Source organism: Nannobrachium achirus (genome assembly GCF_963921795.1).
Source record: "Nannobrachium achirus genome assembly, chromosome: 5".
NCBI classification, from domain to species: domain Eukaryota; kingdom Metazoa; phylum Chordata; class Actinopteri; order Myctophiformes; family Myctophidae; genus Nannobrachium; species Nannobrachium achirus.
This window is the reverse complement of record NC_137814.1, coordinates 9,878,747-9,905,780: the sequence shown is the minus strand read 5'-3', so window position 1 is coordinate 9,905,780 and position 27,034 is coordinate 9,878,747. Positions and strand designations below refer to the sequence as shown.

The following is a 27,034-nucleotide window of genomic DNA, read 5'->3' as shown; positions in this document are numbered from 1 at the left end:
GGGGTGGAGGTTGTGGTTTTGGCAGCCAAGGAGTGCGTGTGAAATGTTTGGCATGGATAGGGGCAACGGTGGCGGAGATATGAGTAGGGCAAAAGTGTGACGTGATGTGTGACGGACATACTGACAGACAGATAGACAGACAGACAGCCGGTGGAGGTTTTGATAGTAACTGCGACCCAACGGTCGCAACTAAAAAAGAATCGTTGTGGGATGCATTGCGTGAGTGGTACAATATCGTCGCTGTCGGGTGGGAACCTCATATGTCCAAAACTGTTACTTTTCAGGATTGAAATTCAGTATTCAAAAGTAGCAGATCGCCAAGCTCAAAACACGTCGCTTCGAGCCACGCTTCGAGCTTGCGGGTCTGCTACTTTCAATGCTTTGGTGTGACGCCGTAGTGTGATCAAGTAGAGCGTTAATTTACCAAAATAAATAAACCAGTAAGACTCCCTAATCGGGAGATAAGCGACCGTCAGGTCGCAGTGTGATTTTAGGCCAAAATGTGTAGAAGTGTGGAAAAATGTGTTTTAAAAGATCAACCTGAAGGTGGCGCTAAATGGGACATATCCATGTTGATGAGATGAGTGTAGCCATACTGTGTACCGATTTGCGTGATTGTAGGGCAAAATCTGTAGGAGCAGTGTCCAAAAATGTGTTTGAAAAAATCTGCCTGATGGTGGCACTATATGGGACAGATCCATTTTGATGACCTGAGTGTAGACACGCTGTGTAGCGATTTGCGTGATTTTAGGGCAAAATCTGTAGGAGTAGTGTCCAAAAATGTGTTTTAAAAAGTCGGCCTGAAGGTGGCGCTAAATGGGACAGATCCATGTTGATGACATCAGTGTAGAGCAAGTGTGTACCGATTTGCGTGATTTTAGGGCAAAATTTGTAGGAGCAGTGTCCAAAAATGTGTTTTAAAAAAATCAGCCTGAAGGTGGCGCTAAATGGGACATATCCATGTTGATGAGATGAGTGTAGACATACTGTGTACCGATTTGCGTGATTTTAGGGCAAAAATTGTAGGAGCAGTGTCCAAAAATGTGTTTTTCAAGAATCGGCCTCATGGTGGCGCTAGAAGAGGGCCATGTGAGAATTGATGGGTGGAGGTTGTGGTTTGGCAGGCAAGGAGTATGTGTGCAAAATTTGGCATGGATCGGGGCAACAGTTGCGGAGATATGAGCAGGGCAAAAGTGTGACGTGTGACGGAGGGACAGACGGACAGACGGACAGACAGCCGGTGGAGGTTTTGGTAGTAAGTGCGACCCGCAATAAAAATCGAACCAAGTTTGAAGTGAGCAGTGATGCATGTGTGTTTAGCAGATCATTTCAGGGTCGCGCATGTGTGTGTCTGTGTGTGTGTGTGTGTGTGTGTGTGTGTGTGTGTGTGTGTGTGTGTGGCTCAACAGCGCCACTTGGTCACCAGCAGTATTGCAGCTCATGCTACGGACAGACATAGTAACAAACATACAGATAAAGTCACTCTAAGGAGACCACCGCTCAAAAAGAAACACGAAAAGTTAGAGTATGGACATAAGAGGTTTCTGCCCGACAGCAACGATATGCTCTCAAGCTCAGTTAGCACTCCAAGGGTTTATGATGCAACATTCTTATGAAGCAATAAGCCTCTTATCTGCTGTGACATCAATCTTTCCTCATCTCTTATCAAGACTAAAAAGACAAACTGTGCAGAAGTAAAGTAAGGATGAAAGACTTTCTGAGCTCTGCTACCATCACGGCTTCTGCAGGAAAAACCAACTATAATATCGTTGCTGTCAGACGGAAACCTTGTACCGTATTGTCCAAAACCGTTGCTTTTCGGGAAAAGGAGAAAAAACAATAACCTGTGTTTGGCTGCAACGTAGGTTTTATCATTAGTCATAGTCAGAAGCTCTTGTTAACACTTGACTTTGGTTCAATAATTACAAACCCAAAGACAGACTTAACCACTTTCACTTCAAACAAATGATAAAATAACAAACAAAAGAAGTTTAAATATACTGTAGGTACCGGTATATATTTCTGCCATAGGTTTCTGCCAGACAGCAGTGGTGTAAAGTACATGTACTCAAGTACAATTATTAGGTATTTTTCTACTCCACTACATCTATGAGGAAAATATTGTACTTTTACTCCACCACAATTACTTGAAAACTAGTTACTAGTTACTAGTTACTTTGTAGATTTCGATTATTATTTCAAAATATACGGGCACTGTCACACCACACTTTTAAATTCTACTTATGGGAGCGGTTCTGCCTATGCTTTTCAATGGCAATGGAGCGTTTTCTTTTTTTTTTTTTTTTTTGCAGAAATCCGCAAATGGCAGCAAACCACTCCGTTCCCATTGAAATGCAATGTCAGAATCTGCACTCATGTGTAGAATAAAAGGGCGGTGTGACCGTGCCCTAAGGGCCTAACCACTTCAGCCCCATACTTTGTCCATTTGAAAATAGCCGATCTACAAGCTTCTGCATAATGATGAGTACGTTTACTTTTGGTACTTTAAGTATATTTCGAAGCTTTCGAAGCTTTTGTACTTTCACACAAGTAAATTCTGAATACCAAACTGAATGCCAAACTATTCCTACAATAGGGTATCGATACTTTTACTTAAGTACAATAAAAATCAAACCTCGGTTCGAAGTGGAGCGGTGAATCTGAGCAGCTATACCCTGTGTGTGTGTGTGTGTGTGTGTGTGTGTGTGTGTGTGTGTGTCGAGTCAGGCACAATAGTGCCCTAGAAGCGCTATGTGTTCTAGATCTGTTTTTGATTCTGTGTTTTAGATCTGTTTTTGATTCTATGTGTTCTAGATCTATGTTTTTGATTCTATGTGTTCTAGATCTATGTTTTTGATTCTATGTGTTCTAGATCTATGTTTTTGATTCTGTGTTCAAGATCTATGTTTTTGATTCTATGTGTTCTAGATCTATGTTTTTGACTCTATGTGTTCTAGATCTCTGTTTTTGATTCTGTGTTCTAGATCTATGTTTTTGATTCTATGTGTTTAGATCTATGTTTTTGATTCTATATGTTCTAGATCTATGTTTTTGATTCTGCCAGCCAGCCAGCCACATAGCCAGCCACAGACATACCTGTTTATTGGGAGCGCTTTCACCGCTCCAAAAAATGTGAGTACTTCTACCATGACTGCCCGACAGCGAGTCCAGGCCACAAGAGTAATACTGCATGAATACCATGGTCGGGTTGAAGGTTTTATCCACAGCGGTTTGGGAGTTTGCTCTCCAACCTTTTAGATATCGGTTGTTGGACTCCCTGTCCTGTGAAATGAGTTTTCTCTCTAGATTTCCCTCGGGGGGGATATGGATATAGACAGCGGCTGCCTGGCACCTGATAAAAACACAACTAGATGCTGGAAGAGGAATGCATGAGGGGGCATCAATTACTTAGTGACCGTAGATACATTCTCATACATTTATGTATGTTTAATATCTTGTTCTATTGATATGTTGTACACGAGAGCAGAACACTGTCTGTCACACACTTTGTCTACATTCTTATTTTTCAATTGTATTCTTATTCTTTTTAACCCTTCAAGACCTGAGTCCCATTCCAGAAATGCCTTGTTAATCTCAGTAGTTCTCACACTTTCAAGGTTTTTCAAAGATATTCAAAAATGTATACGCTCGCAGCACAGCACGAAGAGACGCCCTGTGAGCTTGTACATCTGCTATTTTTGAATAGCCAACAACCATAACATTTTTGATGTGATAGCTAAATATATGCAGAACATTGATCACACTATAGTACACTTCACGCTATACCACTGTTTCCCAAACGGTGGGTCGGGACCCATTTGTGGGTCAAGGACCAATTTTTATGGGTCACAATTTTCAATGTACTTCATATTAGGAAGCTTGCACAAAAGAACTTCACTCACTCTTTTATACCTGTAAAAAAGAGTGTATATGTTACTTGATAATAAACTGAAAGTGAAGTTGAGGTTTTGTTTGAATTAACAAAAACTAATCCATCCTCATTTAGGGAACGATGGGCCCCACACTGTCAACTGAAGGAAGCCCTGGAGGGACAACAGTTTAATGACCATTTGCAGGGCTTGACCCAATCAATGGCCAGGTTACGAGAAGAGCGTGTGTGTTCATGTGAGCCGCGCGTGTGTGCATGCGTGTGTGCGTGCGTGCGTGCGTGTGTGCGTGCGTGTGTGTGTGTGTGTGTGCGTGTGTGTGTGTGTGTGTGCCTGCCTGAAGCAAACGGCTATCCTAGGAGTATGTATGTCTGTCTTTCTGGGAAGCATCAGCGTTGCCATGCATGCTTATTATTTAAGCGACTTTTGTCTTGTTTTTCTGTAAAGTCTCATTTCCGTTTTTTTAGGCTTGTTTCTAAAGTGTAGTTGCTTATTTGAGCTTGCTTCCTATTGTTGTTGAAAAACCACTGGTTCTCAACCATTTCCATGTTGTCAAGCAAGGACCCCCCAAATTAATATCAATTTGTCCACGGTGTTTATTGACCTGGTTGCTTATCTCTCACAAGCTCTGGCAACACTGGGGAGCATCACTGCATTATCCTGGAGGGAGTGTATTGTAGTATACTACATTAACACCAGCCGCAGCATGTCTCCTTATACCTGTTATTAACTGTGTCAGTCTGTTATTGTAGCCTGGCACTGCTGAGACTAATTAGAGAACCAATAACAACAATGTCTTTGCTCTCAACTCACACATGCTGCCCAGTGAAATCCTTAGTGGTACTATTTGTAACTGTAAGTTAACTTTTACTTCATCAGACTTAAACTACAACTACTTTTGCTGGCAGCAGCAAAAATAGACCTGGTTCTCTGCCAGTGTGAGTGTGTGTGTGTGTGTGTGCGTGTGTGTGTGTGTGTGTGTGTGTGTGTGTGTGTGTGTGTGTGTGTGTGTGTGTGTGTGTGTACGTACGTGCGTGCGTGCGTGCGTGCGTGCGTGCGTGCGTGCGTGCGTGCGTGCGTGCGTGCGTGCGTGCGTGCGTGCGTGTGTGTGTGCGTGCATGTGGGGTATTTTGGGTCGATACAAAGTGGCTCTCAATGCCAGGTCCGGGGACCACCAGCAGTCCGAATGGTCCCTTACAGGGTCTGTAACATCGAGAGGTACTTCGAGGTGACCCTCTGGGTTACATGAGCAGGTTCCAAATGGACCCTTATACAGTAGGTCTTTAACTCTGAGGCCCCTTTTCCACCGGGGTTGAACCGGTTCAGTTCTTTTTGTCCACCTAATTTTGAACCAGTTCAGAGTGTTTCCACTAAAAATGAATTGGTTCAGAACCCTAAAAGTTGGTATGGAACTGGAACCAAAGTTGTGTCAACGTGTTGCGTTGGGAGCTTGGAAGTCGGCTATTTTCGATGCGTGATACCACACTAAACTCAGAATAATAAAGTGAATACTGGAGATGTGGCGTACGGCATGGATTTCTACACAGAGAGAGGGTAATCCTTTCAACATAAGATGCTGCATTCAAGTTCAGGAGAGTTTGGAAGAGGCAATTCTCATGAATGCTGCCTTCAGGTATGGCAGGGAAAGAGGGCATTTGTGTTTCTTTCACCATAGTAAAAACTGCATTCATGGTCTGGAGAGGGCACTTTTTACAGACGGATAAAAGGGCAGGGGCTCAAGCCACCTTTGATGTCTATGTGTGCACGTGCCTGCTGTTAACTTGTGATCAGTCACAACAGCAGGCACATGGAGCTTGCTCTTTGAAACGGCTTCCGTCCTCTGAAACAACTGATGACAAAAAAATCAAAACAGAAGCACTAGGAGTGGGGACTCCCACACTGAGTGGAGGAGGGAGGGAGGGAGAGGAGGGTCTCTTTGAACAGTGCTTTGAAACCCAGATGCCACACTGACAGATAGCCCCCCCCCCCCCCCAACACACACACACACACACACACACACTCACACACACACACACACACACACACACACACACACACACACACACACACACACACACACACACACACACACACACGGGACATCTGACTGCTATCAAGTCCTATGGGATTGAGCCATTATGGCGAAAGCCAGTAAAGCTGATTAACTCTCTTGTCTATCCACGCAGAGCTAGAGCTAGAGAGAGAGAGAGAGGGAGAAAGATACTGATGGGGATAGGGAGATGTGATCAAGTGAGGGAAATGAAATCCCATGGTGACATGCTGATGAATCCATTAAATATCCCCAAATGAAAAATGAGTGCCAGATAGTTTGCTGCATGATCTCCCATACCACAAGAAATAGAGTATATATTCAGAGTATAGTGTGTGTGTGTGCGCGCGCGCGCGTGCGTGCGTGCGTGCGCGCGTGTGTGCGTGCGTGTGATTGATTTAGGGGGGTTGGGCTACTTTTGAAATGCTATGCTTATACCAATAAAACTGAACTTGACATTCACCCTTCTCCACAGCCCTGGTGGGTACAGTGTGTGCAGAACACTGAAACACCCCCAAAAAGAGCGTGTGAACAATACTGCATGCTTTTCGATTTCAATGCAAAATGTCAAACCGTGGGGTGGGTGAACATCTGAGTGCAAAGCTGAAAGCTTCATTGATCAGTAAGAAGAGAGAGAGGTTTAATACTGTAAATAAAAAGACATGATGGATGTGCTGTCTGTCAGCCTGACAGAAGACAGCAGCGTTTAGGTTATGACAGCGTTATAGGCTTAACTCCAAAATAAATAATAATATGCATAATGTGATTTGGTACATTTTGTAACAGCTGACAGCCTGCAGCTATTTCTTTCCATTATCAATTGCAGACAACTCCCCCCCCCCCCCCCTTTCCAATAAACACAAATATTACAGCATACCTTGAGGTAGTCGTTTTCAGAACGCAGGTCTTCTATTTCCCGTAATAAATCCTCCTCCGGGACCTCCTTGGTGCGTCCTTGCAGGCTCGATTGTGCACTTGTTGTTGGAGGTCTGTCCTGCTTGCATTTGTCTGGCTGTGAAGCCATGCTTCCCTTGGCGGTGTGCTGAGCCTCGGATGGAGCCGCAGCAGCAGCAGCAGCAGCAGCAGCAGACTGAGCAGAGCCTCCGGCCGCCTCAGAGGAGGAGGCTCCCCGCAGTGGAGGATGCTCTGCCCCCTGGTCCCTGTCACTGGATCCGCTCCCCGACTCCGCGTCGCTGTTCGCTCCGGCCGCCGCCGCCAGCCTCTGCTGCTCGTCCGAGAGCGGCTCGGAGGGACAGTCGGACAGGTCGGAGCTGCTGTCCGTCTGGCTGACCCTGCTGAGAGCGGCGCCGGTCGGAACCCGGATCGGGGAGCCATGGCTGAGCGGCCCGTGCGACAGAGACACTAGCTTCGCCTTCTTGCCTTTGGCGAGGAGGACCGGACTGCTGGTGCTGCTGCTGTCCGGCCTGACGGCGGCCGGTTTGGGGTCCGGTGCTGCTGCTGCTACTGCTGCTGCTGCTCCATGCTGTGGGACCTTGGGAGTCTTTTTCACCGCCGGCGACGACTTGCCGTGACTTCTCCCCGTGGCCGCGGATTTGTCTTTGGCTCCTCCGGGGACATGGAGGCGCCTGGAGCTGCGGGCTTGGCCGGACACGGAGGAGGAGGCGGACTGCTGCTGCTGCTTGTTCAGCTTGGGGGACTTGGGCACGATGGCAGGTGGCCTGGTGGAGCCGCGGGACGAGGAGCCGTGCACATCCTTCAGGAAGGGTCTGGCCGGGGAGGGCGCTCTGTTCAGCCGCCTCTTCTCCAACTGGTGGTTGTGCTGCGGTGGTTTAGTGCTGGCGGTGTCGCTCCCAGAGCCATTGGAGCTCTCCATTATACACCGACACGACGGAGGGGGAACGACCGATCAATCCGCTAGTATTCTTCTTATTCTTATTCTTACAGCAAACCCCCCTGGCTCTGGCACACACTACTACTACTACAGGCTCGTTCCCCGTTTTCTCGCTCGGACCGAGGCTACGCATCCTGCTTATATTCTATTCCATCCCTCTCTCTGTCATTCATTCACCAGGCTGTCATTGTAGTCCCCTCTGTGCCATGGGAGGAGGAGAGGAGAGGAGGTCCCCCGGTCCTGTCCTGCTGTGATGTGCTGGGCCCAGCCCGGCTCGGTTCCGTACAATCTGTCTCCGTCCCGAGTCCTTGAAGGAAACGCTGCTGCAACGCAAGGCTGGTGGTGGTGTGCGCGCGTGCGTGTGCGTGCGTGTGTCTGTATGTGTTTGTGAGGGAGAGAGAGAGAGAGAGAGGGAGGATGGGAGACAGCAGGTTGCATCTGCAGCAGTCGCTGCTGCTTGTAAGGAGGCTGCTTGCTTTAAGTGGGAGGTAAAGCGGAGGCTCGGTCCATCCAGCCCTTCTGTTTTTCGTAAACCAAAGTCTCTCCTCCGCTGCTTGTTGGCTCGTGTTTTTGGACCCCTCGTGTGTCGTGTCGCCCGACGGTCACGGACCCCCAGCACCACCGAGCAGCACCGCCGCCACGACCCTCCGTTCCGTTCCTGACATGTTGGAGAAGCCTGCAGATCGCTGCGGTCCTCACCAGCCTCCTTGACGCCCGTGATTTCTGCGGGGCGCATGCGCGCGTGTCTCACACGCACACGCACGCACGCACGCACGCACGCGCACACACACACACACACACACACACACACACACACACACACACACACACACGTGCACACGACACGCACGCACGCACGCACAGCACGCACGCATGCACACACACACACACACACACACACACACACACACACACACACACACACACACACACACACACACACACGCGCACGCACTAACACACACACACACACACACAGACACACACACACACACACACACACACACACACACACGAGGCTGATCCTTAAAGGAAACCAAGGCTATTTACAGCAGCAGTTCATATATCATCATCATTATACAGCTGCATCTTCTGACATATTTGACACATTTGAGATTTATCTAAGCGATTCCCAACCTTCTGAATTTGAAGGACCCCAGTTTGATATGCATTAGGGTGATTAGGCCCCCATTTGATAGCATTAAAAAAAAAAACAACAATGATCTACAATATGAGATCCTTTTAATTTAACATTGAGAGTGTAGCCAAATACAAATGGAACCAAATGGACCTGTAATGGTAATTGTACACTGTCACTCTCAAAGTTAGGCTACAGTCCCATCAGGCAGTGGTTCTCAACCTTTTCAGGCTGTGTCTGACCCCCCCAAAATAATCCTATTTTAACTGCCTGCCCCCCCCCCCCCCCCCATCCCACCCTGACAAGCACTTGGAGTTGAGCCATTAGGCCTACATATCATTTGACTCGGTTACACAGATAAATAGCAGATCTACAAGCTCACAATGCCGAGCTAGATCGTTGAGCTATAGAGCGTCTATTTTCACAATATGTTTTGCTGCTTTCTTATATTATTTGAATATTTGGCCAATGTTTGACCAGTTTTTGCAACCATAGGTCGCAGTTAACCATGAGAACCGGCACATCTTATCCGTACGTCCTTCCTTTTGTAGCTTCTCAAGTTTGTTGACATTGTGACATCACGTGACATCACCCCATCAAAGATCAAACCATGGATATCCATACATGGAGATGCCTGGATCATCACCTATAGATCTCCATATATGGAGCTGACCTCTACATCTGATTCCCAGATGATGCCCTGTTGGGGAAACCACATTAGAATCCCTTTTATGCCCATAAAAGGGGACAAGGACTGAGAGACAGATACTGACTCACACACAGCACATGGTTGGTTCAACAGACCGGGCTCTCCATATATGGGCATAAAAGGGATTGTATCTGTATATGATGTCAGATGTCATAGGACTTTCACATAACGAGTAACAGAGTAAGCTTGTCTGGGTTCTCTCAGCACACGGTTGGTTCTACAGACTCCAAATTTTGCACACGGATAGCTCTGATTTTTGCCTATGTTCTTAGATGCTTCCCCTGCCATTACTGTACTTGCACAATGTACAGTTGTATGAAACATTTTTTTTCTTTTTTTTTAGAACCACCGATCCAACCAATATGCCCATATCTCCATATACACATCACCAAATGAAGCCTGGGTTTCCGAGGCTACCATATACATGGATCTACATTATACAGTGTGGGTATCAGGGATCTCCATATATGGGTAACTGGTCCGATATTAATAATTAATTCCGTCATGTGATCTTAGGCGTCTTACTGGTATAGTACAGTTTTTTTTTTCTAAATGTTTTTTTATTAGGTATTAAAAAGGTCTTAGAAGTCATTAAATTGTCACTTCACTGTCATCTGGGGACCCCCACCCAAAAAATCTTGTGGTCACAGGTTGAGAACCAGTGCCATAAAAGGTCCAAATGCGTGGACCCCTATGAGAACTAGTGTTTTTTTTTCTCGTCTTACAGCAGCTTAAACCTTATCCCTAAACTCTTGCCATTTTTCACTATTTTGATTTTTTTTTTTAAATATTTCAAATAGCTGATCTACAAGCTCACAATGTGTCAATGTAGATCGTCTATTTTAAGCATTTTAAAATGTTTTTCAAAATAGTAAAACATGACAAAAGAGTTTGGAGAGAAGGGGTAAGGCATGCACGAAAATATAGCTCCTAGTGTTTTGTCATTTTCTGTGCACCAAAACATTTCAACTTCCATTCAAATCCCTGTTTCTATTAATCAACCCAAACTGAGCTGTGCGTGTGTCACTTTCACAGCAATCTGGCTAGCCATCGTCAAAGAAAAGGTCCTTTTCACTGCGGAGCATACAAGTCTGTTCACGAGACTACTTTCAGAGTAAAAAAGAAAGAAAAAAAAGAAAGAGTCATTTATTTTGGGTAATAAATATATATATTTATTTGCACTTCATTAGTTTAAGAATGCCACAAGTTATAAATACCACAAATCTGCCTTAAAACATCATGCCTTAAAACTGCTTTCAAAGAACGGAAACAGGTTTTTAATACAAAGTACAGTCCTCCATCATAAAGGATGCTCGTTAATTGTAAGAGTTTATTTAAAACAGAGTATAAGGCAAGTCAGTGCCAAATATATTGCTAAATTGGAGGACATTTCAAGAGCTTTCATTCCATAACACCATACTGTTACATATTTGTGGGGAAAGAGTTTCATGGTCTTTCATGGTTCTGGTGTCCCCATTGAATTCACACAGAGTTGACATTTTGCATTGACCATAGCTTTTAACCTTATATTGAAAGTAAATAAAATACTACTCAATGAAGTTATTCTTTGTCCTCATGAACGATCATCTCAAAAAAGGTCCCTATGATGGACTGGTTTATATCATGAAAAAAACAAAACTTACAGCAAGCATAAAAGCAACTGTTCTATGTATGTTAATGGTTTGTGGTAATAACAACCCATATGGTAAGTTACACTTCCATACCAGTAATTGTTTTTAAAGGCAAAGGGGTGGATATTGCATTTTGGAATGAGACTTAATTTGATTAATGTGCCAATTATTCGCAACAGTCCCGAAACACTATGTGTCACGAGCTATTACCTTGAGAAACGTTGCTTTTGCACACAGGACCCACAAATAAACATAAAAACAGGAAATCATGTAGGATGCTGCACAAATCTACTTGGCAAATTGAGTCAATTGAATTAATGTAATTAGGGGGTGCTTTCGTTTCCTTCCCTTCTCACCGTCAGACACAGACCATTAGCCGATTTTCACTTCATCGTAATACAGAGTCGCACCTAAAACAGCTGATCTATAAGCTCACATGAGTAAGATCTGCTATTTTCAGCATGCAACTTCATTGTTTGACAAAGTGTAAATCGGGCTTATTATTATAAATTGACCGAACGTGTCAGAAAGAACACAAACACAATCACTAAAATCCTTATCTTGCATTAATATTACCACAACATATTGCTAGGACTCAGATATGTAACATTATATATTCATTCAGTGATGTTGAGATTACTCATGCTGTAGGGAAAACACTCTCGACTTTGTTGTTACTAGCTTAATGGCAGTCATCAGGATACAGCACGTTTTGGCAAACAAAACAATGTTTATTAAAATGTTGCATAAATTACAAAAGTAACCAATACCGGTAGATACACACTAACTCATTTTTGCATTTGATGCCTGTTATAGCTTGGATTTGAATCAATCTCTGCATTAACATACATAGCCTGTTATTATGTATGAAAAATATGCAAGATCTGGGACAGTGGGACACCCTCACTGGTCCAAGACATACTAGCAGGGAAGGTAATAAAACAAAACCCTAAACCAGGGTTCCCCAATAGGTGGCCCGCGGGCCGGGGCTACTGTCTGGCCCCCACCAACCCCAGTAATAATGGTGGTATAAGAACAGCAACAACACTAGTATATCGTCGTTGTAGGGGGGGAAACCTTGTATCTCCAAATTTGTACGTTCTTCCCCAAAGTAAAACTAATTGGGGAACCCTGCCCTAAACCTAACCACACATTTAGATCTTGCTCTTCGACAGATTTCAACCAACAGGTTTCTGCATTAGTCTATCAAAGGCACTACGCTTGGGAAATCAATTTGACATTTCAAGCCAACAAACCTTAAACCCTGTTGTCCCTATTTTGGGCAAATTTTCAAAATCTGTCAAGTTCAACTTTCTCTCCCACAATAGCAGATCTACATGCTAACAATGGATCAAGGTGACATGTTGTGAGCTTGTAGATCTGCTATTTTCACTATTTGTTTAAGTATATAGGGCTTTAATTGGTTAATCAACCAAATCAGGACTTCCGCTATTCCTTCTGGCACTTCAAACCTTTCCTCAAGCAGGACTCTCTTTATACGCATACTGTAAGTGGTATCTGCAGTCAGATGACGAAAACAACACAAAAATCAATACAAAACACTGACGAGATTAGTTAGGAAACTCAAAGCAAAGGCAAGAACCTGTGTGTACTGTACTGTACGTACTGTACACATGTAGAGGAAGAGAGAAACAAAGACACTGTAAGAGCAGCAAAGAAAGGCAAAGAATATGAAGAGGTCATATTAGAGAGAGAGAGAGATTAAGAAAATACACTAGTTTCTTATTGTCCCGTAACTCTCTAGAAATGGTAATACTGCATGTGGAGATATACCCCCACAGGAACAGAATCAATGACAATACCATCATTTCCATAGATTACAATACCCATGTCTATTTGGGTTCTGTATCCATTCGTTTCAGCCAGAGGGAATGGGATTCGTATGGGTGAGTGGATTCACTGAAACAACACAGATCTATTAGTGCTTCTACTTATACTTATACTACTACTCAGTAATGTACTTCCTAGAACACTGCCTCCCCAAAGTTCAGCATGTCAGCTTAACTAGCTCTAAAGGATTGTAGTGCAAAACATTACAATTTGTACAAATGTAACATGAGCCATTCCAGCCACAAAACGCTTTTAAGGCGATAAAGACACAAACTAGTGTGACAACAACCACAAAAGGCCGCTGGTTTCTGGCCATGGGTGACACACACACATTGTAATCCTGCAGCTTTTCAAATCAGAGTCCAGTCAATGCCAAATTCATAACTATATTTACATGAATTCATTTACAAATATGTGCCGTCGTGTTACTCATTCCAATTTAACCCAGCCACTTGGTAATACGACCTAGAAGCATTTATATAAACCTACTGTGTCTACACACAGCTTTCAAATTAAACTGATGATATGTGTGATACAGATTATCACAGTACTGTATCGAACTTAGTGTACAGTTTGTGCAACGATTACTATCAAAACAAAAGCATGGAAGACCATCTTTACTCCCTCACTCAGTAAGTATACGATCCTTACTGTCCCATTGCCACCGTGGCCAGTAGCCCTCAGAATCCAACCAGCTACTGTCACTAAATCACCAGCCAAAGAGACATTTAGGATAGTGTAGTACCTGCAAAAAATGGTCAAGTTACCTGCCAAAGTGGCCTAGCCGGTAGCCACAAGCTAAATCTACCTGCATTTGGCTGGTGTCTGGGGTCAATTTATCACGCCGTCATCAAACTGATTAACATTACAGTACCCCTCTTTCAGACAATGTGCAGCGGCCACCAGAGGTCACTCTATGTATAAGGCACCTGCAAGGCACAGCTAGCATAAGCCTGTGTCCACCAGTCATCTCTTTTATTATTATTTTTTAGCTAGTAGTGGTGCTAAAAGTTTGGCGCGTCAGTTGTGGCCGGCTAGTGCCGTTGATGGGTATCGGGAAGCGGTATTAAAAACCCGCCGCTCCTTTGTTAAGAGTGAAATTGTGTTGAACTTCCTACCAGGGCTTAGAGCTGGAGAAAAAAAAGCGCTAAAAAGAAACACAAAGCTTCCAGCACCTTTTTGGAAAACACGCAACTGTAAGAACCTTGTACTTAACTTTAACGGAAACAAACCACCGCTGCAAAGAGAGGTTCCCAGTGTGCACACACAGCCTAACTGTCCTGGAAATGAGGTAGTCTGGGGCGAGTGTGGACAGATGGGTGGTAGGGAGGGAGCGGCATTAGTGTGTGTATTGTTTTAACTTGTCATAGTGTACAGCAACACATTTGTTGAGAGGACTTTGTGTGTGTGTGAGTGAGAGTGAGTAGTTGCAGAGTCTTGCAACAGCCATCAACTCCTCAGTTTCTGTACTGCTGCTTTGTGCTGCCCCCTCGTGGCCAGAATGGGTCACTGCATATGTGTGCAGGCGAAATAAGGCGGGTTGAGGAGGGGAGGGGAGGGGATGGGGGGTTGGGGGGTTGTGGGGGTCTCCTCTGAGTCTCAGCAGCAGCGCATGCGGGGAGGCGGTAACTCCGGAGGCACTTCCGCATCCGGCTGCAGAGACAGGATGCTGTTGGAGAGCTCATTGCTGGGGATTTCCAGAGGCATCTGTTGCATCAGGAATGGAGGACAAAGGCGGGGGGAAAGAGTTTGTTAACACTCCAGCCGGTGGTGCTATATGTAATGTACAAGTTTTACTACCAGAGAAGAGCAGTGCTAACGTTTCTTTTTTCACATTTGGCCGTGTTAAATGACAGGAAACACCAAAGTAACTTGCACAATGGTCTGTATTTTTCGTCCAAAAACGAGCGTGACGTTGTAAATAAATACGACCCCACGTTGTTGTGTCAATCATGTTTACACATTGCCTCTGGACTTTACGTCTTGTCATTAATTGTTTCAGACCAGGCTCGATTTTCTGTGTTTTTCCACATTATCTTGTCTGTATGCTGCAGTGTTTTGGAGCAGTAGCCTACCCTGAAGATTGAAGCCTGTGGATTCAGGAAAAGGCTCTTTGCCTAGCATGCACTTTTCCTATGAGATGATACTCTTCAAGTGTGTGTTTGTGTGTGCGTTGCTGTCAGCCACTGTTCAGAATCACTTCTTCTTAATATCAAAGCATCAAACCGGGCCAAAGAAATAAACATTAAACGATTGTGATAATCCCACAGCTCCTTGATTAGCAGGTGAAACTCTCCTTGCTCTTAAGTGATTTTAGAACGCAACCAATATTTATTATTTTTGTTTTCAACAAGTGGGGAATACGCAGTGTGCAAGGTAGGTGTGCTTAACAATTTTCATCGGATGACGGCACTTTTTCAGAAACCAACCTTGCTAAGAATGTCGTCCACGAGCTTCAAGAAGATCTCGTCCACGTTGAAGTTGTCCTTGGCACTAGACTCACAGAAGCGCATGCCACTTATCCGAGAGGCAAACTGTCAAAGCAAATGGACAAATTAAGCAATATTTCAACTAGAGGTTGTTCTAGGATGCTGTGTGTGAGACACAATCTCAATTAACTATTTGTGTAATGTCTTACTTTTCATTTGATATTATTTTGACGAGACAGTGTTTTGTAAGAACAACTAAATTAACAATTTGTAATTTCTTACTTTTCATTTGATATTATTTTGATGAGACTTTGTTAAGAATAACTCAAGTTTCTTTAGACTGGGCATCAGTGATGTCAAATGTACAACTGAACCTTAAGTAAGGACAATAATTAATATTTCACAATAGTTTCACAATTATGCTATTCTTATGCTATTGGTTTAAGTTGAATTATTCAGGTGTTTATCCTGGTCTGTTCCATCCTTAGTTTGTCTTGGATTATGCATAATAGATTAAGGCTAGGTAATTTCGCACCACTTGAGGACAGCACTGGACACAGGACAGATCTATCTAAACACTGAAAATGGTCTACATCTCCTTTGACCAAATGTAAATAGCAATTGTTATAAATATTTTAACTAGTAAGTACCAAACTGCTCCACCATGGATGCAACAAATGTAACTAAAGAGTGGGGAATAAAACGTTTACATTTTTTGGTTGTATTTTGTCTCCCTGCTCTTCTATTGAGACATTTAGATCGTGTCAAAGGTCATGTCTCACCTAGACATCATCATCATCTGACACAGATTTTGACCAGATGGTCAAGATTCAAGTTAGCTCCAGAGCAAGCAGGCAGGCTCTATAACCCATTTAGTGCTCCAGAAATGAACGGGTTAAAAGTCCAAGCTGCCGTTCGCCTGCTCCGTCCGCGGCCAGTCTCTTATTTTGAAGGCCGGAAGTAGATCGCGCTCACAATTCCTACTTGACGACCTATTGAAATTTACCCGGAAGTGTTGTCGTCCAAAGCGTAAACAGTAATGGCGGATCGATGCCTTTCAGCTTGTACTATTTTAGCGAGAATCCAATGCCATCCTTGGCATCAAAAGTGTTTTTGGAGAAAAAGGACATCAAAGATGAGAAAGACCGTTGGCTTCCATGTTAAGGGATCACTATTGTGTGCACGTGGATGCGCGATGATGATGAATCGGCGAGTCCACCCGTGCCAGCACTTTCCAACGGACGGTACGTAGCCCTTGCCAGCTTTACTGTATATACAGTATATTTCGCGAGTATTCGCGGGATCGGCACTATAAATACTCGAGTATATTTCGCGAGTATACTCGGGATCGGCTACAAATGAGTTAACTCAAAATGTTTCAGCACTTGAACCGGGTTCAAATCCGGGGTAGAAGAGGAAAGTTACACAGTGCAGCTTTAATTAATTGCTTTTGTTACCAAATTTCAAAAAACAACAAACTAAATGCACACACAGTAAAATCCACGGTGTTCATTTATCCAACTCAATGAGTTAAATTGGACACTTGAGGATTTAATTGAACCTACCCTCTCCGCTACTTGTCGACTAATGATGCGGTCGGATTCACAGTCCAACTTGTTTCCAACCAGGAGCAGCTCTGCCTCCTCTGACGCATACTGACACAAAAACAAACACAGAAGAAAAACAGGTTCACCATCTTAACACCTACACACTGAAACCATGAGCCTTCGTTTAACTCTGAAACTGTAAAAAACAGAACCTCAAGGATGAATTATTCCACTCTCAGTGTTACATTCAGACTCAAGAATTTCATGGTGTGCCGTTTCCCCAAGAGTGTATTAACCTTGGGAAACGGCACACCGCAATTATTTGCAACTGATCTCGTTTCTCATACTGACAAAATGGTTCTGCATGACAATTCGTCTTAAATGAGACACTGAAAATTGTGTTTTGGGTCATTTCTTTCTGCAAAAGTAATTTCAACACCATCTGCAATGACATAAAAATGTAAATGTATAATAGAGGTAAAAGCAAACCACCAATCCGTAAAATAATTCAGCGCCTCAGGCAGTGCTATAATATGATGTTGCAGCATTGCAGATTTGTTTATGGTGGAAACTCAAAACACATTTGGATGTCCATTCTGTTAAATGCACTCGCTTTACAGAATAATAACTTATTTTCAGACTATACTCACTGTAAACCCACAAAGTAACACCTCAGTAGAATAGCATTAACTTTGGAATAGGGCGGGGAAATAAATATATCAATGTTATATCCATATCATGATATGAGACTAGGTATTGTATGAGATTTTGGATATTGTAATATTGTGCTATGGCATTAGTGTTGTGTTTCCTGATTTGTTGCATTACAGTAAAGTGATGCAATTTTCTGAACTTACTTAACTAGCTGTTCTATTATTAGCCTTTACTCACTTAGTAATAGTTAAGTTATTACAAAGCACCAAGAGCCATCGAGACTTGCATGTTTCGTTGGAGTGCCACCATTTTCCCACTCTTTGGTGTTTAGTTTTTAGTTAGCCATCCGCATAATATCATCACAATATCGATAGAGGTATTTGGTCAAAAATATTGTCATATTTGATTTTGTCCATAATAATAACTAGCAACATGCAATTGGAAATTGCAAGAGCAGTTGCCTTGATGTGAATTTCGCAAATTAATTTGTCGAATACATTTATATAAATTAAACTATACAACGTATCTCTTAGCAAAATGCACACATGCGTGTCCCGATGAAGCCGGTCCATTTGACATATGGCCCAAGGCCATATGTTAAAAGATAATAATAAAAGAATACAGTAAACAGTAAAAAGGCGGGTGTGCGGCTAGCTGGGGAAAGCCACATTAAAGATGTGTTTTTTTTTTAGAGCGGTTTTGAAGGATTGGGGTGGGGGCTTCTAAGATAGTATTGGGAAGTGCATTCCACAGGGTCGGGGCCCTATCGCCCCAGGTACGGTATTTGGTCTTGGGGACCTCCAGGAGGTTGGCGTTACCAGACCTGAGGGCCTTATCTCCCAGCTCTACTTTGGCATTATGGTAATAATATTAATAATAACGGATCGTCATTCACCTTATCTATCATCTTCATCCATTTAGGAAGGTCGTCGAAGGTCTCCTGCTTGGTGATGTCATACACCAGTACTATTCCCTTGGCCCCTCGGTAGTACGCTGACGTGATGCTGTTGAACCGCTCCTGTCCCGCCGTGTCCCTGGAAACACACAAACACAACCACCAACACAACACAGTTACTGACACACACACACAACCACCAACACAACACAGTTACTGACACACACACACAACCACCAACACAACACAGTTACTGACACACACACACACACACACACACACAACCACTAACACAACACAGTTACTGACACACACACACAACCACCAACACAACACAGTTACTGACACACACACACACATACACACACACACACACACACACACACACACACACACACACACACACACAACCACCAGCACAACACAGTTACTGACACACACACACACAACCACCAACACAACAGTTACTGACAGACACACACACACACACACACAACCACCAACACAACACAGTTACTGACACACACACACACACACACACACACACAACCACCAGCACAACACAGTTACTGACACACACACAACCACCAGCACAACACAGTTACTGACACACACACAACCACCAACACAACACAGTTACTGACACACACACACACACACACACACACACACACACACACACACACACACACACACACACACAACCACCAACACAACACAGTTACTGACACACACACACACACACACACAACCACCAGCACAACACAGTTACTGACACAGACACACAACCACCAGCACAACAAAGACACACAACCACCAGCACAACACAGGGTTACTGACACAGACACACACTCAACAAAACACTGTTACTGATACACACTCAACACAACAACACTGTTACTGTGAAGTCAACTTGGAAAATCCCCGCTGGAAATGAAGGGGTTAATAAGTGGAGAGTGAGCGACAGCTGTCTGAATCCCTTCCCAAATCGTTACCTGACAAATCAGCGTCATTGCACGTCACCACACCAAAGGACAGAAAGGAGAAGGAAAAGAATCCTTCACTACACACACACTACCAATAACACAACCCTGTTACTGACACACACACACACACACACACACACACACACACACACTACCACTAACACAACACTGAGTTACTGACTGACGCTAGAAACCACCAGGCGCACAAGAATAAAAGCAAGGACGCTGATTTTCTTTTGCTTCATGTTAATGAATGCAGCTGTTCTCACTGGCCGTGCATCTGAAGATCTTTTTTCCGCTCATGAAACAAGGTTTCCTGCACACATTCTCATTGCGTGCAATCATTTGTGCACAATAAAAGCACATGTTGGGTTCCCATTCAGTGTGACACAGTGACACAGACACAAAATCCAACAAAACACTCCATTCAAAGGGGGCGGCTTCAACACCTTGGGAGGATGAGCTTCTGGTGGTCGCCAAATGAAGCTTTATACTTCATTCGTCGGTGTTGTGCCCCGAAAATAGGTGATCTACAAGCTCACAACATGTAATACTGCGAAATGTTGTGAACTTGTAGAGCTGCTTTTTTTCGTCTTTTTTTCAAATAACAATAAATAATTATAATTAACAATTTAATTTAATTCTGCTATTCCCACTATTTCTGAAAATGTTTGAACCCGGTTCACTGATTATGATGACTATGCAAAGAAGAATTGCGAGTAGGTGATTATCTAACAATTGTGACAGCCCTAGAAACTGATGATACAAATCTTTGTTTATAGTACCTTTCGTGTCAATCTGTGTTGTGCTTAGGGCTGTCACGATTATGACATATTACATGATGATTAATTGTCACTCAAATAATTGTGATTAACGATTTAATTGTGTTTTTGCCGTTGACAATTACATTTCTTGTATTTGGCTTGTAGGCTTTGAAGTTGCACATGGCAGATATGACACAAAACCTACATTTAGAAAGAAATGACACAACTTTATTCTTAAAAAACATTGATAGTGGAAATAGCCGATCTACAAGCTAACGATGCGTCGCGTTGTGAGTTTGTAGATCTGCTACTTGAAAAACGTACATAAGAATATACGAAAATGTTTCAACATGGAAACGATTATGACAAAATATTTGCGATTATGTTAAATAATTGCGATTAGACGATTATGTAATAACTGTGACAGGCCTAGTTGTGCTATGATTCAGCCACTGGTCATCAGAGTGTGGCGCTAGTAGCAGTGTGACATTCAGTTTGTGTGACCATGTACTGTTGTTACTGTACTGTACCTCCAGCAGCCTGCTAGCCTGTCTGTCCCCTTCCCCCCCCCCCTGTGAGTCACGGTCAGCAGAGGAGACAGAAGCAGCGTCACATGGCAATGGAAGGGTTAGGGCAGGGCAGGCAGTGATGGATGAGGTGTGGTGGTGCGGCTGGACTTGCAGCTTCATGTTAGCATGAGGTTCAAACATGAGACACAAGACACGTTCAGCACCCGGATCCTCTCTGTCTTGTGGAAATCTCACATCTCCACGTTTTAACTTTGTGTGTTTTTAAGTGTAAACTACTTGATCGTAGGGATGGGACGATAAGTGATATTATCGTTTATCGTGATAAAAAACACTCACGATAATCATATCGCAGAGATTATATTTATCGTGATATCGTCCTCCGTCATGCACTGGGATCAATTCATCTTTTATTTGCCGAGCTGCTTATCCGGTACCACTTAAACCCTCTATAATTGGTAAAAGGTACTTATAATATACGTACTTGATACAGTCTTTTTTTCACTCTCTACCAAATACCAAAATTTGCGATGCGTTGTGAGCTTGTAGATCTGCTATTTTTTGGCAAATGTTTGGCCCCAGGATAATGGATTTTGATCATCGCGATAATATTGTAAATCGCGATTTATTTTGTCACAATAATCGTGATATGAAATTTGCATATCGTCACATCCCTACTTGATCGTACTACAAGAGCATCAAAGGTAGCAGATCCACAAGCTCGAAACGCAGCAAGAACCTAGAAGCGACACGTTTTTTGAGCTTGTCGATCTCCTCCTTTAGCTTTGGACAAATGAGGTTTCCACAACTTCAAGACAGAGACGATATTGCTGAGCAGATATGTTGAGGATGGGGTGAGGAGCAGGTGTGAGACAGGACAGCAGGGAGTTAGAAGTCAAGTGGACATTGAGGGGTGGATGTTAGTGAACAGGACAAATAGTCACAATGTGTTGAAAAACAGTGTTAGTGAGTTGTTTTAGTTTTTTACACTATTCGTAACAATGCTGGAATAGGGAAAGCATTTTGAATTAGAAAGCCCGTGGGCACAAAAAGTTTGAAGACAACTGGTATAATCCTGAGACTGGGAGGTTGGGGGTTCAATCTCCATCAATGGAGTTATGGAGCAAGATATGTCGCCAATTGGACTACCTACATCACTGTTTCCAAAACACTGGGTCGGGAGTCGGGACCCATTTTTGTGGGTCCCTTCATTTTTTGTTTTCTACATTTAGTTTTTAATTATTTCAAAACGTAAAAAAAAAAACATAACTCAAGAGGCTAATATTTTCATGAAAAAGAATTGCAATGATTTTACTAAGTAATTTCATTTATAAATAAAAGAAATAAACAACGCGAGCTAGTGGATCTGCTGTTTTCACTAGTTTGGGTTCCGTGCAAACGTCTCATTTCTTTTTTGGGTCTCGAGCTAAAAGGTTTGGGAACCACTGACTTACATCATGACAAGAGAAAACAACACAAACCTCTACCTACTGTAAGTGTCATTGCGCTTCCTTTAACCCATTAAGACCTGAGGTGGATTCTTCAAATGCCTTCTAAATCAGTAGTTCTCAAATTTTTGTGTCAAGGATGATATGTATTCGGCCGCTCGGACCCCCCATCTGACAATGTTTCATGCCAGGGACCGATGTCTTTTGTGAAGATCCCTCACCATATCTGCAGTCTGATCTTCTTCCCTCTCAGCTCAACCGTCTTGATTTTGAAGTCAACTCCTGCAGGGGGAAAACAAGCAGAGGGGAATGGAAATGTGATCGAAACGAATGCCCTCTGTGGCTTTGCTTGTGTGTGTCATCAAAAGTCACAAACACGGTAACAACACACAGACTACTAAGCTCTAAAAGTCAGCTCAAATAACCTGAGACCCGTGTCACACAAATGACAGGGCATAAAATGGAGGTCTGCCATATCAGCTGCCGCCTGTGTTTGTGTCAGGGATGTGTGACTATTTTTGGAATGGGGGCTATAAGTATAAGCAAGCTGCTGAGCTTGGCATGGAGGTGTTGATGTACTCTATACCTGCTACACAAGCAGCAGGTCACGTCCCGTGTTGCCAATGCCATGTCCGCTTTTACTAGAAGGATCTTGGGACTTGTTATTCTGTAAAGCCGCTAGTAAATATTGGTAGTTGCATTTTTGGGGGGCTTGTTTCCTAATGTGGTTCTCAAACATTTTCATGTCAAGGACCCCCAAATGAATGTGTTACTGTATCCCCCAATCTAAAAGTATTTCTATACATTATTACTTTTTTAGGCATAATTAATTATGGCTTAGAAGTTCAGATCCTGGTCACAGTCATAAAGACCTTAGATCCCTATCTATGGGAATCAAATAACTAACTAGAAACTTGTAAACAACAACAACAAAGCACACAAGAGCAGCAGCACCACCACCACATCACAAGTAACTTGATCTCTGTGGATGAATATGAAAAAATAAAATAAATAATGTAAAGAATAACTATTGAGAGGATACAAATGTGACAAATGCTCCCCTTTACACTCTTACACATGCACATTAATAACTTGAACCCTAGCATTCCTGTTCTGGGGGGAACTTCCACCAAAAATAGCAGATCAACAGCTATTTTTGGCTAAGAGATTTAGGTGAAAAGGGGAAAAGAGCACAGGTGACAGCAGGTCCCCGTTTTTTACCAAGACTAGATTGATTGAAGACTTTATTAGAAGTTTGCATAGGAAAAGGTACAGTTTCATGACGGTACAGTTCACTGGTACAAGGTCTACTAAAAGGAGATCCTAGAAAAGACTAAGCTTATTTCCATAGGAAACCATTGAAGTATCTCATATAACATCGAAAGACAGACGGATAGAACACAGTACTATGCAGTAGATATAGTCAGGAATAAGTCAGACAAGAGGCTTTATAAAGTGGTTAACAAATACCTGACAAATAAACAACATTAAAAAAGACATAACCTGCTTGCTTGCTTTACTTGCCTACGGTTGACTTGCACGCTTCACAGAAGGTGTCGTCCGTGAACCTCTCCATGAGGCTGGTCTTCCCCACACCGCGGCTGCCAATGATGATGATCTGCAGCTTGTAGTCGGCGGGTCTGGGAGGAATCTTCCTGCGGCGTGAGGCAGCGCCCAGGGCGGGGGACGAGTTGGCGGAGCCCCCGCTGCCTCCTCCGACTCCGGCCCTCCGCGGTATGTCATATCTGGGATCCATTCAAGTTAATTTAATTCCACATTTGTGTGAGCAAGGCGAACTGCTAAAAAGTCAAAGTGTCGTTGTCGCTAGACTAGCATGGGATGTTTTGAAGGCGTGTTTGTTGTCCCGGCGGTTCGTTGTTGTTATTGTTGTTGAAGTTTTTTGTCAAAGTTTTTGTTGTCGCTCCGGAGTTGTTGTTCTGCCATTAGATCCCAGCCCAGGCACCAGTCACAGTGACGTCACCGTGGAACACTCCATCCCCTACTTCCGCTTCCGTCGCATTCCCGATTTCTCCAAGAGTAGTGTATGGCTGTAATAATTTATAACTATTTTATTATGCACATTACAAAGCGGCTTATTTCATCGGGTATTGCTGACGTGACAACTGATGAAGTGTTTAAAAAACTTCGCACCCTACCTCAATTCAAGGCCGCTGGCCATGATAAAATCGCCCCCAAATTTCTCATAGACTCAGCTGCCACCATTGCCCCAATCATTACCCATATTATTAATCTATCTATCAAGCAGGGTTATGTCCCCCAGGACTTCAAATTAGCTAAGGTAACCCCCCTGCACAAAAAAGGCAGTAAACTTGACCCTAGTCTCTCAAGAACAGCCTCAAAGGAAGAGAGGCCGACCGATAGGTGTCGCCCTTTCTTCTTTGACGATGGGTTCCCAGATTGACTTGACCCTGGCAACTACAGGCCAATCTCAATCCTTAGTTCCATCTCTAAGGTAATGGAAAAAATTGTCTATGAACAGGTGGCTAAATATCTTGAAGAGAATAAACTGATCTACGAGTTCCAGTCTGGCTTCAGAGAGTCCCATTCCACAGATACATGCCTCATCTATTTGAATGATTACATCAAACGTGAAATTAACGATGGCAAATATTGCGGCATGGTCATGCTGGACCTCCAGAAGGCATTTGACACCGTCGATCATTCTATTCTGATCGAAAAACTCAAAGCTATTGGTCTTGATAGCACAGCAGTGAGATGGATACACTCTTACTTGGTGGGGAGGGAACAGATGGTGGAAGTCAACGGAACCCTGTCCCCCCCCTCCCAGTAAACTGTGGAGTACCTCAAGGGAGTATACTAGGACCACTGTTGTTCTTAATATACGTAAACGACATGTCATCTGCTTGTGACTGCAATCTGTTTCTGTTCTCGGATGACTCGGCTCTCCTAGTCTCCGGCAGAGACTTATTGCAGGTTGAAAAGGCCCTTAACTGTGAACTTAACAAGATCTGCACCTGGCTCAATGACAACAGACTCTCAATTCACCTAGGCAAAACTGAATGTATCCTCTTTGGATCTAGTCAGAAACTTAGCCTAGTTGAGAACTTCACAATTAAAGTAGGTGACACTGTGATAGAAAGAAAAAACTACATCTGCTACCTGGGTTGCATCCTGGAGGCTAACCTATCCAGTGAAAAAATGACCACCAAGGTTATCAATAAAGTCAACCAACGAATTCGCTTCTTGCAAAGGGTTGCCCCGCTGATCAATACTAAATCCCGAAAGACACTAGGAGGAGCTCTTATTGGGCCCCTCGTTGATTACGGAGTCCTTGTCTGGTATCGCGACGCCCCAGCCGCCTTAAAGTTAAAGCTTCAAACAGCCCAAAACAAACTAATTAGGGTTGTGCTTGGTCTCCCTCCTCTGACCCACCTTACCGATCATCACCACGAAAGCGTGGGATGGCTCAAAGTAGCTGACAGAGTACAGCATCTTGCAATGGGCCTGGTGTACAAGATACACTACACCTCCAAGATTCCCATGTACCTGTCAAACTACTTCTTAAAGGTCAAGGATGTTCACGACCACAACACCAGAGGCAGCTCCACTAATCATCATCAACGTAGATTTAACACTAAACAAGGCTCTAACTCGTTCTCCTGCTACACCATCAACATGTGGAACGCCCTTCCTCAAGCCCTAAAGGAGAGCAAATCCCTAGCCTCCTTCAAAATTGGTATGAAAAGTCACCTTCAGACAGCTGCTACCCGTGACTAAGCCCCCATGCCCCCCCCCCCCTTTTTTTTTTTATTATTCTTTTTTCTGCCTTTGTATTTGATGTTATGCTTTTGAAACTGATATTATCCTAGATAAAGTACTATGTTCTATCCGTCTGTCTTTCAATGTTATATGAGATACTTAAAGTGTGGTTCCTGTGGAAATAAGCCTCGGCTTTCTAGGATCTCCTTTTAGTTGACCTTGTACCAGTGATTTGTACTGTCATGAAACTGTACTTTTTTCTATTGCAAACTTCTAATAAATTATTCAATCAATCAATCAATGCGTAAACAAGGGAATAACTAAATAGGCTATACTATAACATTATAATCATATGAGACTGTACCTTTTCTTATACAAACTTCTAATAAATACTTAAATCAATCAATCAATCAACCAACCAACCAATCAATCAATCAGCTATATGAGATACATAAAGGTTTCCTGTGTAATCCTGTGAAAAGCTTACTAGGAACGGATCTCCTTTTAGTTGACCTTGTACCAGTGAACTGTACTGTGTATGTAGTATGTACCCATTCCTATGCAAACTTCTAATAAAGTCTTCAATCAATCAATCAATCAATCAATCAATCAATCAATCAATCAATCACTCAATCAACGCTTTATACATAAATAAGTTTGACCAATAGGCCTATTACACAATTATTGATTAATGATGATGATAATAATCATAATAATTATTATTTACTTTATTCTTATGTTACATTCTTCTTATTAATATTAATAATTTACATAATATTTATAATATTTTTTTTAAACTTTAAATTAACAAATGTAATGAAAAACTTTTTTGTTTTAATATTTTTAAATTGATATACGATAACTTGTATTTCATTTGGGTGTTGCAGCAGCCAGGTGCGCATTGCGTCCTCCTGTGCTGTGCTGT

General features: G+C 43.1%; 2 protein-coding genes across 2 annotated transcripts in view; both read right to left on the bottom strand.

The window, feature by feature from the left end:
- mtcl1 (microtubule crosslinking factor 1) overlaps window positions 1-7,771 on the bottom strand; it is a gene marked incomplete at both ends in the record, with an annotated part of 104,113 nt that extends 96,342 nt beyond the window's left edge. The window contains one exon of the mRNA XM_080725523.1: window positions 6,815-7,771. Within this exon, the coding sequence (XP_080581649.1) occupies window positions 6,815-7,771 (957 nt within the window). The remainder of the gene's footprint in view (window positions 1-6,814) is intronic.
- Window positions 7,772-10,866: 3,095 nt separating this feature from the next.
- Window positions 10,867-24,316, bottom strand: rab12 (RAB12, member RAS oncogene family). Its single transcript, XM_080725375.1, has 6 exons — window positions 23,893-24,316; window positions 22,590-22,650; window positions 18,644-18,782; window positions 17,113-17,202; window positions 15,548-15,652; window positions 10,867-14,825 (listed from the first exon to the last, which is right to left on the bottom strand). Exons 1-6 carry the CDS (start codon window positions 24,122-24,124, stop codon window positions 14,718-14,720), a joined length of 735 nt encoding a protein of 244 aa, XP_080581501.1. The 5' UTR covers window positions 24,125-24,316; the 3' UTR covers window positions 10,867-14,717.
- Window positions 24,317-27,034: the final 2,718 nt, after the last annotated feature.

What these genes read in the sequence shown, in the direction of transcription:
- rab12 (XM_080725375.1), bottom strand. Translation starts at nt 24,124, where the DNA reads ATGGATCCCAGATATGACATACCGCGGAGGGCCGGAGTCGGAGGAGGC. An exon ending in GTCGACAAGTAGCGGAGAGG is followed by an intron (nt 15,653 to 17,112) that starts GTAGGTTCAATT and finishes TTGCTTTGACAG; the next exon opens with TTTGCCTCTCGGATAAGTGG. An exon ending in TGGACGACATTCTTAGCAAG is followed by an intron (nt 14,826 to 15,547) that starts GTTGGTTTCTGA and finishes CTGATGCAACAG; the next exon opens with ATGCCTCTGGAAATCCCCAG.